At 49.2% G+C, this 19,418-nt stretch overlaps 2 protein-coding genes across 2 annotated transcripts in view; one reads left to right on the top strand and one right to left on the bottom strand.

The window, feature by feature from the left end:
- The window catches only part of PEPD (peptidase D), a 97,073-nt gene extending 86,402 nt beyond the window's left edge, over positions 1-10,671 (top strand). The window contains exons 14-15 of the mRNA XM_026036543.1: positions 4,719-4,910; positions 10,008-10,671. Of these exons, the coding sequence (XP_025892328.1) occupies positions 4,719-4,910; positions 10,008-10,136 (321 nt within the window). The 3' untranslated portion in view covers positions 10,137-10,671. The remainder of the gene's footprint in view (positions 1-4,718; positions 4,911-10,007) is intronic.
- Positions 10,672-14,924: 4,253 nt separating this feature from the next.
- Positions 14,925-15,763, bottom strand: CEBPG (CCAAT enhancer binding protein gamma). Its single transcript, XM_026036573.1, has one exon. It carries the CDS (start codon positions 15,637-15,639, stop codon positions 15,187-15,189), a length of 453 nt encoding a protein of 150 aa, XP_025892358.1. The 5' UTR covers positions 15,640-15,763; the 3' UTR covers positions 14,925-15,186.
- Between the last annotated feature and the right edge of the window lie 3,655 nt (positions 15,764-19,418).

Here is a 19,418-nt window from a genome sequence, read left to right as displayed (position 1 = left end):
TCACCATCAGCAAATTAAGGTTTGAGGCTTGTTTTGATCCTGGAGTATCCGTGTCCTTCCATGACTGTGCATGCTTGGGGAGCACCTTCCCGTTCAGAGATGTGCCCGGCTCTTGCAGAAAGTCACTAAACCTAATTGAGACTGCAGGAATAATCTTGTTCCCTTTTTTGCTCGGGCAAAAATCATTTTCCTCATGTATCCTACTACTATTATGGTGAAACTTTTTTTTTTTCTTTTGTGGCTAGCTTTGCAAATGATGCTTTAATATTTTTTTTCTATTAAGAAGCAGAGGATGAGGTGAATTTATTAAGGAGCCTAAAGCTTCTACACGGAGTGCAAGTGATGCAAATTGCTTCACTTGGCTGTAACCTTGCAAAGCCAAAGCCTTGCTGAGGCCTCGTGCAGCCAGGACCTGCAGACACGGAACAGCTGGTGCAGCCGGCACCCGCGTGAGCACGGAGGGAAAGGGCCTTTCACCAGCTTTGCATTTAGGATTGGTTTTTATTTGTTTGCTTGTTTTGTTTGGTTTTCTTGTAATCAGCTGTACAGCTGGAGAAAAGATGAGGAGAAACCTGCTGCTTTGAGCTGAGCAGTTCACTGGAGGGGCAGTGATGAGAGCAGAGCTTTTCTGCTGCTGGGCTTGGGTTTCCTTCCTTTGGGTTGTTTTTTTTGAGGGAGATGCCCTTTGCCATCGCAGATGGCAGGCGAGCCTTCCTCATCATCGCAAGGAAACTGCCTTTCAGCCTCAACCTGGTTCCGCCATTCATACCCAGGAAAAGAGTGAAAACAATTACAATAAAAATAGCCAGTTAAGAGGCGTGTGCCCCCCGCTGCTCTGATATTAACTGCGAGCTGCAGCTGGTGCTGGAGCCCGGCGCGGAGGCGGGAGGCTCAGCTCAGCTCAGCTCAGCTCGGGCGCCTGGCGAAGCCACCGCGCTCAGCACGAATCCTCGTGGATCCGCAGCCTTGCGGAGACAGGGCTAGGGGAACCTGAGGCTTTCACTTCATTAGCTGCACAGGGCTCCTTTCTTCCTACGGTGAATGAGCTAATTAGAAGTTGGGTAGACGCAGTGGGAGAACAGGGGAGAATGGAAGAAATGAGATTTTATTTTAGTATTGATTTTCAGATTATCTAAGTATAATGTTAGTATTCTAATTTAAGCACTTGATTTGAAATTAGCTTGATAAAAGAGTTAGGGCTGCACCGTGTTGGAAGGGTTCTAGATGGGACAGTCCATTCCTGAGGCTCCAAAGAGACCTGTGATGAGGATGAGGAAGGTGGAGAAAGTTCCCCGGAGCAGTCAGTGCGGGTCCCGGTGCACGGAGTTGGAGGTGGTCTCAGCGCTTTGTCTGTGTGGGACATGCTGGATGCTGCAGCCCCATGTTTGGGGCGAAGTGTCACAGTGCCCCTGCACTCACCCAGCCCATCCTAGGGAACGGTCCCACCTGGGAATGGGAATGGGAGCGGGAGCCCTGCTGGGATGCGGGGATCCCTCCTGCCGCTTGGCCAGTGTGGGGATGGGGCAGCTTTGTGTTTTCCACAGCCACTTTACTAGGGGAGAGGCACACTTGTATACTTCCTGATTCCCTGCTTAGTCCAAAAATAGATCTGTATTTTATATTGCTGCCCCCTTAACTCAATTTGAACTTTTATTTTGCTTACATAGTAATGAAATCAGTTTACATAATAATTCTCTTGTTCCCTTGACAGTCCTTATTGCCTAGACATGCTGTTTTGTGTTACCTTACATGAACCATTAATTGGAGGCTGATGTTCTTGGCAGCAGTACAGTCACAAATGACAGTGTCGTACATCTGGGCTTCCTGCACGAGCGGCTCGGCTTGAACATGGGAGCAGAACCTCCAAATCTAACCAGGCGTAGAAAACCCTTTTGCATACAGGTTGCTGCTGCAATATACAGGAAAACAAGCAGCTCCTTGAACAGTAATTCCTCCAAAATATCACTGGGAGTCTCTTAGTAGGTGTCCAGGTGATAATGCTTTCTAGATTACTCTTTTCTGAGGCAAAGCTCCAGCTTATGTTTGTATGCCACTGAGTGCAAGAGGGTCCCCATCCGTGGCCAGACCTCCAGGATATGACAATTATAGCCATGAACTGCTGCTCCAGTGTGCAAATTTTTACTGTTTATCTAACTACAGAGCAGTGTGGCAGCTGTTGCTGGAGTCGAGGCCTTGCTCCTAGGGCCGTTGCCTCCCTGCAAAGCAGAGCGTGGCCTCGGCCCGCGCAGGCTGCGCCCTGCCAGCCCCGCCAAGGCAGCGAAACGCAGAGCTCTGTTACCTTGGTGTCTCTAAACACACCGGTTTGCAGGAAATGCAGCCACTACCATTTCCATAGGGATGTCAGCATCCCTAAAGGCAGAAGCTTGGAGGTGAAACCAGTGTTGAGACAACCTAGAGCCGAGCCAGGCCTGAGGCAGTGTCAGAAACTGCTTGTATCTAAACTGCTTCCAGAGGGATTAAAATCCTAATTTGGGGGGAGGTGGGATATTTGGGTGCCCTGGAGCCCCTGCCCTTCATCTCTGGCTGCAGATGGAGACCAGGCTGTTGAAGGAGGTTTCCAGAGGTGACTCCCCGAGTTCTTCCCCGTGCTGTTGACGAAGCACCGAATCGGACTGCGAGCAGCCCAGGCAAACACGTGTGCGCCCGTTAGGGCCGTACGGAGATGCACGGGGCTTGCTCATCACAGCGGCTGTGAAACGGCGCCGGTTCCAGCACGAGCAAGCAGTGCAGGTCTGGGGCAGCGCTGCCCGCCGCGGCGCCTGCCCGGGCTGCCCCGCTCTGCGCTCGCCCTTCCCGCGTCTGCCGCACCGCAGCCCGGAGCGCGAGCGGGCTTGAAAGCCACGCAGGGGTGGCCTGTTGTAAAGCAGCCGATAGATACTTGGCACCGCACCAGAAAGGTCCAGACACTAATCTAATTGTTTACAGCTCATGGAGAGATTAATCCACAAGATTGGATGCCCTCATTTCCTTTACGCATTACAATGAATGTGGGAGATGCCAAACCCCATGGGGCAGCAGCAAAAAGAAAAATTGCTCCATTTCAGCGCAGTTATTGTTTCAAGTGTAGGAATATATTGATTCCCTTTCATTTTTGATAAGAATATGAATGCAAAGTGCCTTGGTTAATATCAGAGCATTCTTGTTTCTTGCCTTCAGTAAGACAAAATTGTGCTCTCCAGTTTTAGTGTGGTATAAAGAATAATCTTGTAATCCTGTGGAAAAAAAACAGACCAAATGCATGAATAAAATGCATCAAATATACAATGCAGACTGTCAGAGAACAGCTGGTGGATCCCACTGGCCTGCTTTGGGAGGGCACCTAGAGCTGCAAACATCCCAGCTGGTTAACTCCAAAACCCTTGGCTGCCGTGGGGTGTCATGCATGGAGGCAGAAGAAGCTCCCTGGGGGATAACAAAGAAACCAGGATACCTGAGCTAGAGCAAAGCAAGCACTTGCAATCACAAGTGAAGCGCGTTTTCTCCTCCCTGCAGCAAGCTCCGGAGCAAATACTGCCGTGGGCTTGTGCACGCTTTGGGCAGGGAACGATGTGGTGAGAAGTGAAGCACGGCTGAAGCGTGTCCTCCCCCCGGGCCCAGCCACGGTTCTGGGTTTCTGAAAGGAGTCCCTCTCCCGTGGGCAAGGAAAATAACCGTGTCTTTGGGCCCGAGGGCCTCCTGGAGACCAGTGTTTTCGGGAAATGATCTCGATCTTGCCAACCTGCTGGCCTTTCACTCGCTGGCTGCGCGGAAGGGTTTCCGTGCACGCAGCGAAGCGTGTGGACACGCTCACAGCCTGGCGGCCCTGCTCTGTTTACTGGTCATCGTGTTTTGTTGATGAAATTATGCTACAGTTGCAAAGGATTTTCTAAAAGCTAATGGGATTAAGATATATTTATTCAGATGTTGCAATACCTGGCACATTTGGGGGGGAAGAAAATTAATATCCTGAACTAGTCTTTGCAGTGTTTCTAATGCCTTGACTAAACATGTCCTCATATATCATTTTACTTTACCAGCTTTTGGGAAGAAGAGAATGTTTTGCTAGTTGGGACTTGTTTTGACTTAGTTTTTAATAATATCAGTCAGCACCATGTTGCCTGAAAGTCTGAATCTGACAAAAGTTTACTTCTAAATGGGCTGCTTTTATGAGGTCATGTGTAGACTCATTGCTCCTGAATCAAGATCCTAAATGTGCGAGTTTAATAACACGCAGTGAGAATAAACATTTGCATATCTGTGGAGAAGCTGTTCTCCACTGCATAGTTTGGCTGTTTCAGACGTGATGCAGAGGCTGCATTTGAAGACTTGCAGGTCCCTTAGAATATTAGACTGGGGACTTTGAAAGGCAGGCTACAGGGAAAAAAAAAAAAAAAAAAGGAAGAAGAAAGTTGGTGTTTTTTCTGCCTCTCTAAAGAAATGCCTCTTACATGGTAAAGAGTGACAGGACTAAGTATCTCTGTATTTCTACAGTGCAAGAGCAGGTTGGTAGTCATGTTTAAAGGCAGTAATTGCGGTATGTGGAAGCTAAATAAGAGTGATGAGAGGGGGGTCACGGTAGCCCAGCTGTGGCCAGGGGGGTCACAGTAGCCCAGCTGCAGTCAGGTTTGGGTCCTGGGCACCTTGCGGAGCCGTCGGCGCGGGAGGGCTGCGAGGGAGGGCCGGGGTTCCTGCCCTCCTCACCCGTGTGTGTCTTGCAGGGCGTCGAGCGCCTCGAGGCGCCGGGGCTGCGGAGCCTGCGCACGGCGCGGACGCTGCAGGCGGGCATGGTGCTCACCGTGGAGCCGGGCATCTACTTCATCGAGCCGCTGCTGGAGCAGGCCCTGCGCGACCCCGCGCAGTCCTGCTTCATCAACCGCGACGTCCTGCGGCGCTTCAGGGGCTTCGGCGGGGTGAGTAGCCCTCGCCTGCGCGCTCCACTGAAGCGGCTTTGCTGCTGCCGTGTCCTTGCTGCCTGCTTGGGAGGGAATACTTTAAGGTTTGTGAGTGGTGCCCGTAAGCCTGTGTCTGAAATAGCACCTTGGGCCCTTTGACCTGCAAGCAATATGGATTTGGTTGTTTTAAATGCAATTTTAAACGTGGCTTATCTAATTAACGAAAGATACGTGTTTTTCCATTGACTGAAATATCTTCTATCAACAGCGTACTGTTACATGCCGGGTAGTTGTTTTGTCGGTGTGCAAAAGCGTGTTGTGAAATTGGAGCTTGAGACTGGTATTCCAGAGGCAGCTTCCTGGCAGGCGCCCTTGCCTCGTGTTGCTCAGGGCATGGTGGCATTGGAGCACAGCAGGAATGGTTGTTTTGATGGAGTCCTGCCTGGGGGTGCGACGCCCTCCCTGCTTTGCCAAGGCAGGACCCGTGCTCCTTGTGAGGCCTCTGCTCCAGGCACCTCCGGAGAGGAGCCAAGTGGCCGCTTCCCAAGGGCAGCCCGAGCGGTCACTCCCGCTCAGAAACCTGCTGTGTCCGGACAGCAGCCCCGTCCCCCGCATCTTCCCCTTCAAAGCCAGCACCAGAGCCGAGTGCTTGGCAGCCTCCAGCAGCTTTGGGTTTTCCTGGTGCCGGCATCCAGAGGGTGCCGCGATGCTCTCCAGGCTTCCGGATTCACGCGCCAGGGAGATAACGCAGGCGGCTGGGATGCCCCGTCCTTTACCTGGCTCCTCTGCTCACGCCCAACACAGCGAGCTGCTACTGGCAACAGTGGGAACTTTCTGGTAAGAAAAGTCTCTCATCAGGAATTTGATGCTCCCACCAACTAACTCGTTGCTCTGGACCAGCGAGGGCAAGGCCCCCATTGCCAGATCCGCCAGCTCAGTCTTGTCGAGAGACCAGGGACTTTGCCCTCTGCGGGGTTTAATTCAGCACCGAGGCTCGGGCCGTTATCTGTCCTTTTGTTATCAAGGCTGCCAGCCCCGATCCTGGGGAGCAAGCGGAGCAGGAGCCTGCGAGCTCCGTGTTGGGAAGGAGCTGCAGTATCAGGCATTTTTGTTTCAGAGGGTTCCTACCATGTCCAACTTTCCCTTGTGTTTTTTGCTTAGCTTCCTGTAAGGATGACTTGCAAGGAGAGCTGGCCAACAAATTTTGCTGTAAGGGGGAGCTGCCCAAAAAGGATTGAGCAAAAATCCAAATCTCTGATCCCCCTGTGAACAATACATTTTGCTTAGAAGAAAAATAATAATACGTGCACACTCTGAGCCAGATGTTGTCGCTTGATCTTGTCCAGGAAAAGCCTAGAACCTAAGTCTGAAACTGAAGCACATCTGAATTCTACCAAAAAAAAGCTGAGTTACAATGTGACCAAAATGTATTTGACCATCTTCATGGCTTTAACTTCATCCTGGTTAAATAGAAAATGTCATTTGTACTGTTCATAGTGCTTAGCTATCTGCATTCTGGTTCCTTTAAATTTATCTAGATTTGATGATTATATCTCTCAAGGATACTTCAGAAAACTTCCACATGGTTTTAAAAAATCATAGACCAGTATTTCCACTATCACATAATGGCTGTAGAAGTGTTAGTAATGGTATCAGTTCTAGCTGAAGAGCTCACTAATGTCATGTCTAATCTTACTTCATGGGATTTAAGTTTAAAAGAAAAAAACTATTCTAAAAATGGAAATAAATACTCCTTTTCCCTCTGCAGAGCTCAGCACTAATTAAAGTGCTCTTAATTTGCTTTAGTTTAATTCACTTCAAAAATGAATTTAGCTTAACAAGGTAGCACCACCATAGTTCTGAGTAAGACTGTCCCCACAGCAGATTTCAGTGAATTCGCTGATGAATTTCACAGAAATATTTGTGCCAAAAAAAGAGTGTCCGTAGCCATGTATTATAACCTATGCTGCTCCGTGCTAGCTGTGAGGAGGTGGTGAAAGCTGCAAGGGAAGGAAGAACGAGCCAGAACCCAAGGTTTCCTTTGCTGCTGCCCGCTCACTGCTGCCATTCGATGCTATTATACTGTGATACTAGGATCATATGTTTATTAAAAACAATAGGGCTCTCTTTATTCAGGAACAAAAGAGAAACCAAGTAAGAGGCAGAAAATATTTCCGCTTTGCAGCTATGAGGGGATTGTCTCTACCTTTGGCTCGCAGAGCCACACGGTTGTCTTCATTCGTGTTGCATTTTGCGTTAGGCTGAGCTCTGTTTCCAGACCTTGTGGAGAATGAGTGTTGTGAAGTGGTTTACTAGGCAATAAGCATAATAGCGCTCATCTGCTTTCTAACAATTTCATTTTAGACAGCAGTATTAATGCTACTCGAAGCATATTTTGGAAAAGTTCTTACAGAAAAGCAGTTGTCAGGATGAAATGTATAACTTTCTTTGAAGTTGCTGCAAGAGGAGTGATAGTTGCAGGCAACTCCAAAATATCTCTTATTTCTTATAAGCCTCCCTTAGCCATTTCTTCATGAACTGTCTAATAAACATAGTTAGGTTAAACTAAGAGCGGTTATTTCCAGCCTGCGTTTAGCTGGTAGCTCGTTGCTGCTTTCTGAGCTTTCATGAAGGGATTGGGTGTCTCAAGCTGCTGCTTCCAGCCATATCAGTTCATCTAATGGCCTCAGCCTACAAATCTGGATCCTCTTTTATAAATGTTTATATGTGGACCCTGGAAATAAAGTGTGCCTGACATGAGGACTTCCTGCTGGACGAGGAAAGAGGAAAGTGGCAGGATGGGATAAGGGAGAAGGGGCTCCCCGTGCGGCCCAGGCACTGTTGGTGGCTGTGCACAGTGTCTGGTGGGACACAGGACCTGGCAGGTGGCAGCTGCTTCCCGAGTCCTTCAAGCAGATGGACACACATGGGCTCATTTCTGTTGTACCGTGGCACATGTGGACCACATCCTCACATCGTTGCCCCAGCGGGTCTTCTGCTTTCCCAGCCACGCTCAAGAAATGACCAGCGGAGTCGTGTCCCCAGTGGTCTTTTCTGATCACATCTGGGATCTGTCACAACGCTAATCTGGACTGCTTAATTGGACAACGCTGTTTCTCGGCTCTCCAAAGCTTTTTACGTATAAATCATCGTCAGAAAGAAATGAATGAGCACTACAACCCCCATCTCTTGGAAGAGAGCTGAGGCGGCCCTGGGGAGCATGACTGCATCCGTCAGCGAGGACAAAGTGCGAGGCTGGATGCGAGGCGGATGGGAGCGGGGCCGTTTAACCCGGCGCTGTCCCGGGATGTGCCCTGGCCCCGGCCGGGCCGCCGCTCAGCCCTTGTGCAAGCCCCAGTATCCTGAGAGATCCGAACACTGCCCTTGATAAGAGACGGGCAGCGCAGGACAGGGCTGCCCTGCCCGGCCCGGTGCTGCAGGAAAAGCAGAGTCACCCCCAGGGTGTTTGCAGAGACCCCAAAAGCGGCCGGAGGCCTCGCACCCCTCTCCGCTGTTGCCTTCAGCTGCGCCGGCTGCAGCCCCTTTGCGGAGCGCTGGAAGGAGCAGTGCTGAGCACAGCCCGAGAGCAGGGACAGCTCCGAGTGCCAGTTTCGTAAGAGCCGTCCCCGCCGGGGACCGCAGCCCGCGCCAGCGAGCCCTGCCAGGCAGGGCCAGCATCTTTTGTCCATTTGGACAGCGGACAAGAAAGACCAAATGCCTCCTGGAGGGGAGGTTTTCAGGTCCTGAGGAGTCATCTTGTTTGTCGAGTTTGAGCTCAGCGTGAAGCCTAAGGATTGTCCATGAGATGGGCAAAAGCTCTTCCCCTTCCTGGAAAACCTGCCTTCCGTGGCACTCGCTCTGCTGTTCAGCAGAGGCCGCCAGGAGCAGCAAGTCTCTCCCCACATCCCAGCACCGTTCCCGGCACAGCCGGGTTCCCTGCAGGGCTCGGGGAGGCCCCACGGGCCTGCAGCCGCATCCCCTGCCCCGTGGGGAGCTGCTGCCCGCGGCGGCTGCGGGCGCAGGGCGGCCGGGGCAGTCCGGCCAGGCCGGCTCCGTCCCGCTCAGCTCCCGGGCTCCATCCCAAATCAACCTTCGCAGCCCCGTAACTGGTCGGTCCCATCTCACCTCGCTGTCACTGACCCCCCGGCACCAGTGGCTTTTCGGGAGGCTGGGCTTGGCCCTGCGCTCAGACCCATGACACTCTTTGCAGCGCTCCAGCAGCGGTAAATCCCGGGCTTGTTGCTCATTCCAGTGGCCAAATTCAAAGCAGAGGCTCAAAACCCACCTGCCGAAAGCCACTGGAGCGCAGGGACCTGTGCCCCCATGTCCAAATCAAACACGTGAACTCTGAGGGGTTTGTTTAATTCTACTTTATAAAACACTTAACTTGATACCATGTAGAAGAAATAATCTGGCAAAGACATCATTAAACAGTTTAATAAGGACTGGGTGACTCACTTTGTTTGAACAAATGGATTATTTTGCAATCAGACATACAAATGTTAACCAGCTTTATTTTTAGCTGAAAATGTCAAGAGGTCAGAAACAATTAGAGCAACTGTAAGGTGGGAGTCCCTAGAGTTTGTGTTCTCTTGGATTTACACCTTACTAAAATTGCTTTTATTGCAGCTTAGCAACTTAGTAACATTTTTCTGATAAGATAACAGGAAATGACTATGTAGGCACATTTACTAGTAAAGAGAGATTAGAGTCAAACAGAAATGGAACATACTTTTCATTTTAACAGAACGAGAGCTGGCAAAACTGAGAGGATAGGCTTTTCTCTTGCGTGATTGAAAACATAGCGATTGTATTTTAAAATGAATGTCTGACCTGCCTCGCGCTTTCTCATCAGCTCAAAATCTGGCGTTTCGGTTGCCCACCACAAGCTATGTCGTGTCACAGCTCCCACATTGACAGCTAATCGCCTTTAGAGGAAAGGGAATGTGATTTGTAAGTGCAGAGCCTGCAGCTCCACGCGGGCACCGGCGCCGCAGTCGGAGCTGCCCCTCGCGCGCTGCGCGCCGGCCACGCTGCTGCCAAATCCAGGGAAAAGGCTGCTTGGCAGCACCTGCCGGCCAGAATGTCTCGCTCACCGCGTGTTCTCTGTGACAGGTCCGAATCGAGGACGACATCGCGGTGACGGCCACAGGAATGGAGCTGCTGACGTGCGTCCCGCGCACCGTGGAGGAGATAGAGGCTTTCATGGCAGAAGGCCGGAGCGGTGCCAAGTCCTTTGACTGATGGTCCAGCCAAAAGCAGTAAACGTCAGGACAGTGCTTAGTGTCTCACGCTAATCCGTCATCGTTCCAATTTACCGTAGCAGCACATAAAGTGCATCTAATTCTTAATATCAAGAGAAGCAGGTAGGCTATTAGCTGGAGTGAATCATTCGGTACAAACGAAGGCAGAAGGCTTTGGCACTGCATATCCAGGTAACGCAGATGTTGCTACTTGCAATCAGCAGTTTATATTATGAAGTGCCAGCTAAATAACCCTGCTGCATTGTCAGCGGGGCTTGTACTCCTCCCAAATCTCAGCTCATCTTTCTTCCAGTAAAATCTAAATTTTGATGATAAGGACACTTTAAAAGACCAAATGGATTATCTGAATGCTGTCAACAATGGTAGCAATCCAAGAAATCCTTCAGCACAAATATCACAGAAAAGAAAGTAAAAATCTCAGCTATTCTCAGTGGCGATCATGACGCATACCTTCCTTGTGGATCTTATTTCAATGTTGATGGAGTAAGCAGAATCAGATTTATTAAAAATTATCCTTGGCATCATTTGTGCTTTCAACTTTGTGTTCACTATGCTCTTACGCTCCCTATTCCTGCTTCTTTATCTGACCTTTCTACCAATTTGTGCTCTGGAAACTTTGACCCTTCATTAGCCACTTTTTTTTACCCTGAGTAGCTGATCCTTCAAACACAGCCCACGGACTATTCAATTTGTGCATCTTCTTTTCCATTAAAAATGTAGATTACTTAGGTGTTCAGGAGAGTTGTAAAAATTGCAAGAAAAGAGTATCTTTGGTGCAGGGCTCAGGTTCCTTTAGTGGGATATGCTGTGCAGAATGAGAGAGTTTTTATGAACTGTCCAGTGTCAGCTGGTGCAGAATTAAATCATATAAATTTTATTTGGAAGCACCGCTCTATTAATAATGATCACCGAATGATTTTTCCATTCATGCAAGAATGAAATTACCAGGAGAAGCCTTTCTTTACTGTATTTAGTGTAAGTGTTCATCAGCCTGCAGGAGAACAAATACATTTATTGCATCATAAAATAGCCTTAGTTGCTGTAACTGCATCAAAATAATTTTGCCTACTTTATGAATGCATCACAACTGTGCTCAGTGTGAACAGAACAGAATATGGTTCGTTATTTATAACTACTAAGTGACCCACTGCCAAGCAGGAAACTTCGCATAGTGGGGACGTATAGAGTAACGTTGTGAAATGATACAGGGGACTTCATTCTGTGTGCTTGGGGTCACTTTACTAAAAAATGGATCTATTTATTTCTTTTTTCCCCCGTAGCAGTTCACGGCTGTGCTTTGCAAGAGGTAAGTGGGGGAGTCCTGAGTGAGGAGGAAGGGCTGCTGGGGCAGGCTGAGAGGCGAGCAGCTTTCACCCACGACGCTCCCTGTTGTGGCATCAGGTGGCCCTGGCCTCCTTGCAGATCCGTGGACGCAGAAACCCCTGGGTGCTGCTCCGGGCTCATCGCCCTCCTCAGTCTGGAGGTTTGTGCGGCGCAAGACGGCGCTGGCGGCCTCGGCCGCCTTCCCTTGCACCCTTGGCATCGCACACCGCCTTGGGCGCTCCGAATCCTGCGCTCGCTCTGCTTCAGTAGTGTTACTATTTTGAAGTAACACCTCGCAGATTTTCAAAAAAAAAAAAAAAAAAAAGGAGCTTGGAATTGTTTCAATTGAGCTGCAATCCAAGTCTAGTTAATGGGCCTTTCCCTGCCTATGATTAATCTTGGCAAATATTGGTCTCCACTGCTGCAGAACAGGTCGAGCAATGTGGCAGTGGCAGGAGGCAGAACTGGTTCTGCTTGGACATGTAGCAGCGAACCCAGCCTGCGAGGCGCTCTGCAGGGAGAACGGGCGGGCAAGGAGCCCCCGGCCTGCCAAGGGCCGTGTTGCAGCCCGGGACGCTGCGCTGTCTCCTGCTTCTCCTTCGTATCCAGGCCAGTGACTATAAAATTTATCCTTCCTTCTAGAGCTCTGTTCTATAATTATGATAATTTTTCATCCACTTAAAGCAAAAAATGAATTAGAATATTTTTTTCTAAATTAGCATCTGTAGGGCAGGCAGTAGGAAAGCATACCTTTAAAAAAGGCAAAATGATATTTAATGCACTTAAACATATAAGTGTACGTGTGGGGAGACAGGTTATGACAAACTCTTTTTGGCTTCAAAAGGTGTTCTTAGGCTGCTGGGTACCATGTTTTCCCAAATGCCTTCTCTTCCTCTGCAAACACTCAAATAGCGTTGCACCAAAATAACAGAAAGAGCATTATGCTGAGCAGGGCTGTGTGTTTAAAAAGGCCCAAATCGCTTCTGAACCGATACCTCTAACTTGCTGCAGCTCCCTGGGGCCGGATGCTCTCCGGATTTATCCGCGGGTTGTGCTGCTGCCGCTGGCAGGATAATTAACGAGGCAGAGCCTCCTAGCGCTCACGGACGTTACGGAGCGCACAGCAATACAGCAGCAGCACTGCTGCACTGGGAGGGAGCAGAGGGCACCCGGTGCAGTCCCTGTGCAGCTTGCCCTCCTTCTCATGCAGGTGCCTTGCTCCATCCTTGGCCTAGGAGCTGCTGCTTTGAGGTGCTCGGCAGGCAGCCAGGCTGCTGCTGCCCTCAGGAGGGAGAACGGCCCCTCCACGGGTCTGCACCGGGGCTGCAGAGCAAGAGGTTCCTGCCTGCCCTGCAACCTGCCTCCCGCCGAGGGCAGATTTAACATCAAGGGCAGGTTTAACATCGCTTGTAGTCTTGGAGCAGCAGGTAGGAACCTTCCATGCTGCAGGCAAGGCCCACGTGCCTCCCCAGCAGCAGGGCACTGTGCACACAGGTGACTTCTCATCAGGCAGAGACTTTTTTTGAGAGAGGGAATTGGAATCAATACTGTCAGGAGTAACAAGTGGAAAGTTTAGCCCTCCGGGAGCATCGGGAGTTCTCACATTTCCATCAGAAAGACTTCTGTTCCCAATCGAGGTATGAGAAATCATTGCTCTGGAGATAGTTCATTTCACTAAAATCAGAAAAAAAAGATAGAGTTGGAGCCTCGGTCCTGCTTATCAGGAGCTCATCCGACATTAACCTATCACGTGAGGGACAGGAGAGCAGAGTTGTAGAGCCCCAGGTCACTGGGGAAATGAGCAGGGATGAGCCGAGCTCCTGCCTTTAACACCAGTGTTGGTGCACGGAGAATAAATGAGAGGTTTTCAGGTCATCCTTTCTCTTTGGCTTTTTTATCTTCTCCTGTCATAACCTTTTCAGTGCAATATCCTTCCAGGAGAGGCAGATGCAGCTCTTAAATTTTTCTCTGTGTGTGTGTGCGCAAAGTTGGGGCTTCAGCCCAAGCTGTAGGAAGGGTCTGACTTTCCACTGAGTAACAACCTGAGGGGAGGACAGGAACGGACACCATCTCACTGATGTCCCAAAGCTGTAGCCTATCTGAGGAAGATACTCCTGTCTTTGAGGGAAAGGGAAAAGGGATGGGAAAAATAAGGCCAGCATTTTAGAGGCAAAATGTTTTTATTAGCTTCTCTTATTAGCTACTTAAGCTGCAGCTAGAACCCCAAAACACATCTTTGTAAGGCTACCAGAATCGAGAGCACTCCCTAAGAGTCTTCCACGTGTAACTACCTTTGAATTAAAAATATAAAGTCAACATGAATTTTTGGAGGCTTTATTTTCTAACAGCATCTTCACAGAGCTATTATCCAAGTTCTCTTCCTAAGTACAGATACAATGCAACAAGCATCCTACAAATTAATCTATGGAAAAAGGTAGTGTGGGAAGGAAATTAAGACAGTATAATAATCTACTAGGCAGACACACAGGTTAAATGAAACACAACCATATCATCAATGAAATATTTAAAAATGAAAATAAATTAAGGTTACATCAAACTTCCTGCTTTAATTGTTTAAATCCTCAGTGTACTACATACCACTGCATTATGGATCATGGCAAAGACTTACCACTAGCATTTAAAAATTGCTATAGAAAACATTCTATGAAAATAAGACAAGACTGAAGATACTCCTTCACACAACCCTATGATGGCTATAGAAATTCTGCTGAATTGGTTATTCAGAGCGGGACCATTTACTTTTAGAATCACTTTGGATTTCTGTAAGATTTTTGTTGCAAATGTGAACAGCCATGAGAACAGCAACGAGTGCCGTGAGCAGCGACCCATCCGTGTGATGGAGCAGGCGCTTCCACAGCTCCGCCAGGCTGCATGTCCCCCTCGACACCGCACCTTGGCAAGAGTGCAGGCTTGCAGAGCACGCCTTTTTGGTAGCATTTTGACATCTTCTGAAAACCAAGATCATGTTGTCTCAAGGCCCCAGAGTCACTATGTGAACCATGCTTGAAGGGCTTTCTCCATGTGCTATTTTACCCCTCACACGTGACCCCTCACACTGTTGTCTCAGTTGGGAGGCCACCTGCCTGCATACTCATCATCATAGTGTATTGCTATTTTTCTAGAAAACATCCGTAAGCATCCCAGCTCACTAGTACTACACTCTCCCCGTTAACTACAACTGGCAAAGAAGGACCTAAGTGGTGCTTTACAGGGCTTGCTCTACGGATTTATAGTAGTCCACCAAACAAGAAAGCAAATTCTACGGCCTTTGCAGTAATATGAAATGGAAAAAAAAAAAGGCTTAAATACATTAAAAGGTACTTAAAATAACATTTCATCCAATTATCACTGATACTATAGTGAACCATCCTGCTGGATTCCTCTCATTATGCAAAATAGAAGGTAAGTGAACATTTCTGTGGAAATGCTATTGCTCTAATATTAAGCTCCTTGTTGACTGTGAATTTATATTATCTGCATTTATTAGCCAAACCTTATAGAGAAGAAAAATATTTAACACTTTAAAACAAGTACTCTAAAATTATGCTTTAGTTGTATCAAATCTTCAGTGTTAAACCTAAAAAGAAAATCTCCACAAAATAACGCTTAGAAGAACAGTTTTTGCTCGGTCACTGCGTGGGCAGCACAGACAGGCTGCACCTCGGGAGTTCGTTTCATGACCGTGTCTACTGTGCGCTGCTTTCTGGATTTGTCGTGGTGGTTTCAGTGCCAACAGGTTGCACATTGTCTGCAAGATTGTGCGCGTGCTCCAGGAACAAGTCTTTCAGTACACTCAGCTCCTTGGTCAGGAGCTTAATTTTTGCCTCTAACCGTTCATTTTCTTCCTTGAGCTGGTTGACCCTCTGCAACGTGTCTTGTGCTTTCTGCTTGCTCTTTAACCGGCTCTTTTTCACTGCCATGTTGTTGCGCTCCCGGCGCTGGCGATACTCATCGCTGTTCCTATCCACAAAGGAATTCTTCTTTCCCTGCTTGCTCGGAGGCACAGCTTTGCCTCCGCCGCCGGGGCTCACGGGCACCAGCTGCGGAACCTGCTGCAAACCACTGGCGTGTGCTTGGCTGTGGATCACGCTTACCCCGTTCGCATCTGTCGCCGTGTTCTGCTGGGATGTCTTGCTCATTTGGGCAGGCTCTTCTTGAACACCACAGAATTTATTAGGACACGGAAAATCTTCGAGTTTCTAGAATGTGTTTCCAACAGGTCTTCACATGGATTAAGGACAAGTTGAACCTGGCAAAGAAAAGAAAATGTATTAGGAAAGGTGCTGCATTCAGCTGCAATCTGGTACATCACGGGCTTCAGCCCGAGGTACCGATGGTGCAGCTGGCAACATCTCTGCTAAGCTGAAAATAGAGAAGTTGCCAGTTTTTGGGAGATTTCAGAAGTCTCTCAAATGTATTTGGATTGGAAGGGACTGTTACTGGGTCATCTAGTCAAGCTGTTTGCATTGTTCACTGGACTTACTCAGTTATTCCGAAGCCATCCCTGATGGATGGGTGTCTAGCCTAGCCTTGAAAATGTCCAGTTTCACAACCTCTGTCTTGGCAATAGCTTTCACTGTCTAACTTTTCCTCCAGTTATATAATTTTCTTAATTTCTAGACTGAGTTTTGCCTTCTGCAGCTTAAACCTATTAACAGCCTGACTCTTGACCAACAGGAATACTTGCTCCTTGTCCTCTTCAGACTATCTGTCTGCATGTATGCACAGACAAATTCCTCTTTGGTCTCTCTGGAGAATGTGCTCGGACCATCCACCTTTCCCCCTACATCTTACAGCATCTTCCAGTGCTTTTACCAACTGTTTTCTAAGCTTGTTTCACCAGGTTTGGGGTTTCTGAAAATTATGTCCAGATTCATGACAGTGCTTTATGTACTGTGTGGAAAAAGTACTTCATCCAAACTAATGGACAAGAATTGCACAAAATTATTTTCCATGTTAAATTTCAAAGTGATTTAATATGTTCTTTCTGAGCTTATATATTTAATATAAAACTCAAAGCAGAAAAGGTTGATATCTATGCTGCTGCGTGTGTGTGACACTAAAGGAAGCCCCTCAACCACAAGCGAGTCAAAGGTTGGGGCAAGAAGGTTCCCCTGGGCTCCCAGGTGCCCAGCTCCCGCGAAAGGTCCGTACAGAGAGGACAAGGGAGCACTGATTGTTAGTGGCAGCTGTTAGTGGCAGTTAGTGGCAGCTGATACCAACGGCCCAGGACGATGCAGCTCGCAGGTTAAGTCAGGAACACCCCAAGAGATGGATCCTGCCCGTCCCGTGCCTAGGTACCGAGTCGGTATGGAGAGGTGTGGGTAAGGAGCTGCTGTGTGTCACTGGTTATTTCATACCGGGGGTTCCTCAGCTGTTTTCAGACCTTGTTTGTTTGTTTGTTTGTTGTTCTCGGCAGCCTGAGCTGCCACTTCATCTTCTGACAATGTTATCTACCATTAAAGAAGGTACAAATTTCTTTCATAAATGGAATGAGCCAGAACAAGATGCAGCTGCAGAGTGCAGCAGAATTCACAGAAAGGCCTAACAGGTTGTGCTGCATGTTTTTCAAATTCTGTCAATGAAAAGTGTTTTTACTTCAGTCAAGTGAGGAAGACCTGCGTTCCGCCCCCCTCACCTCCTAACAGGGCAACACCTCTTCATCAGGGGTGATACTGCAGGGCAGAAGGAGCTCACTGAGACATCTATTTAGCCAAGTCTGCACATGTGCTTGCTGAACCCTTGCATTCAAGGCTTCCTAATTTCAGCTCTTAAAGGAACGTTTGCAAACCGCGTGTGTATCTCGCCTTCTGAGGAAGCAATCCCGCTCGCAGCGCTGACAAGGCCTCCACGTGCACAAACACTGCATCTGCAGCACCGGCCACGGCAGCTGCACGCGGGATGGCTCGGATGTTCTGAAAGTCAAGATGCAGCTATTTGCTCTTCTGGCTTTGTCTGCTGCGTTTCTAAATATAGCGTTTCCCTAGCCCTCAAATAGCATATGGCTGTGTTAGATCATCTCTGGCTATGACAGCCAAACCATTTCACTAATTTCTGGGATGTTTTCAAAATTGGACAGGACATTTTCCTATCTCCTCTATTTCAACAAATTACTGTTGTTGTTACCTTCGCCTGGACAGCTCAGTCGAGTAACACACATGAAAAATACCCTTTTCACTATCTGCTGTTTTGTGCTTCATGAGATACTAGAGGAACGGGTGGTTTTGCACCTCACCCAAAGTTTCTTCACATCACCAGCTTCCACTTGTTACTTCTCTCTGTGCTATCAAAACTATTTAATATTGCTTTAAAATTTGTGTAAGATCTCTTATCAAATTCCCCTGTAATTCAAAGGAAAATGATTTGTCCCATTAAGTCAAATGTTAATGGAATACTTGAAATGCGTTCTTAGCTGGGCAGTATGTGGATCCTGGCAAAGACAATGAATCAGGGTGTCCCAGTAAGTGGGACTCTCCAGTAAGTGCTCTGGCCACAAAGGACAGGCTATTCTGGAATGGATTTTCCTTGTCTCTTCCTACTTGAGCAGATCCATTCTGTAGTAAATGAATGTTCCTTTGGGCAGGCAGGTTCCTATCTCTCCTTGAGACACCTGAGTGCCAGTCCTGCTCCAACCAGGATTTACACAAAGCAAATAGCACTAACTGGTGCATCCCTGACAATCCACGAGCAGCAACTGCACGTGCTGGAAAGCACTTATTTCTCCTAGTTGTTTGGAGGCCGGATCTCTATTGCCAAATTTCGGCTACACGACAGAAGGATACAGAAGGAGATCCCTGATAACAACAGGTACCCCGGGGCACGCGGGGAAGGCTGCCAGGAGGTTTCAAGGCTGCAGCTTGGAGGCGTACGGAGGGGACCGGAGGAAGCGGAGCTGAAGCAGCCGGGCACTGGGCACGGGCGCGAGGAGGCAGCTGGGTCTCGCGTTCGCTTCCCGCGTGTCCAGCCCCTCCACAACCAGGTTCGTTTGCTGCGGAGGGGCAAGAGCCGCGGCGCAGCAGGAGGCGGCTCCTTGGAGAGGCTGCTCCAGTTTCCCAGCATCTTGTTCCCATAAAGCAGCTCGCGCAGCGGCAGCCCCGGGCTGGTTCCACCCTGCACATGTTGGCGTTTGCAGTGGCCAGCTCAAACTGCCTTCTCCTCTCCCTGGGCCACCGACTGGCCACCCAGGGCACGGGCTGGCCACCCACTACATAAAGCTGGTTGCTCAGAGGGGTCCTCGCGGGAGAGGAAAGCGTGTGGGTCTGAAAACGCTCCTCAGGGACCACGGAGACACCCGCGCGAATCAAAAGCTTTATTAGCTTTGCTTTTCCAATAGGAAAAAAAAAAAAAATCCAAGTTTTTGTGGTTTTTTTGGGGGGAAAAAAGATATGTTAATTTAACCAGGATTTTACTTAGCAGCAGGAAAAATATAAAGTGCTTCTGTTTGCTTCTCGTTCTGAGATGTGACTGTTGACCCTGACTGCTGGGCCAGGCGGCTACTTCTTCTCAAGAGGAGGCCCCAATCTGCTACCTGGTGTCGTGGCGGGCGTTGCTTCCCTGGATTTCTCTCAGAAACCTCCCTTTTTCAACGTTTGTGACAAAAGTACCCCAGCAGCCCCAGGCCGCGCTGGAAGGCGCCGGAACGCGCGTTTCCAGCTGCGCCGGTGACGCAAGAGCCGCGAGCCGCCTCGGCCGCCACGGGGCGAGCGCGGAGGTGCCGCGGCGGCCCGCGCTGACGACGCTCCGCGCGCGGGGCTGTTTTGAAGGATGAGCTCATGCCATTCCCGCGCTCCCGGCGGAGCGACGCGGCGCTCGGGGCGCGCGGCCGCCGCCGCCTCAGGGCATCGCGGCCAGGGCCGCGCGCGTCCCCACGTGCCAAACCCCCCGCGGCGGCTCCAAACTGTGAAGCTCCGGCCAGCCG

The sequence above is a fragment of the Nothoprocta perdicaria genome, unplaced genomic scaffold (assembly GCF_003342845.1).
Source record: "Nothoprocta perdicaria isolate Ctin4 unplaced genomic scaffold, notPer1 scaffold_18, whole genome shotgun sequence".
Classification (NCBI taxonomy): domain Eukaryota; kingdom Metazoa; phylum Chordata; class Aves; order Tinamiformes; family Tinamidae; genus Nothoprocta; species Nothoprocta perdicaria.
The sequence above is the reverse complement of the archived record's forward strand: the minus strand, read 5'-3'. Positions and strand labels throughout refer to the sequence as shown.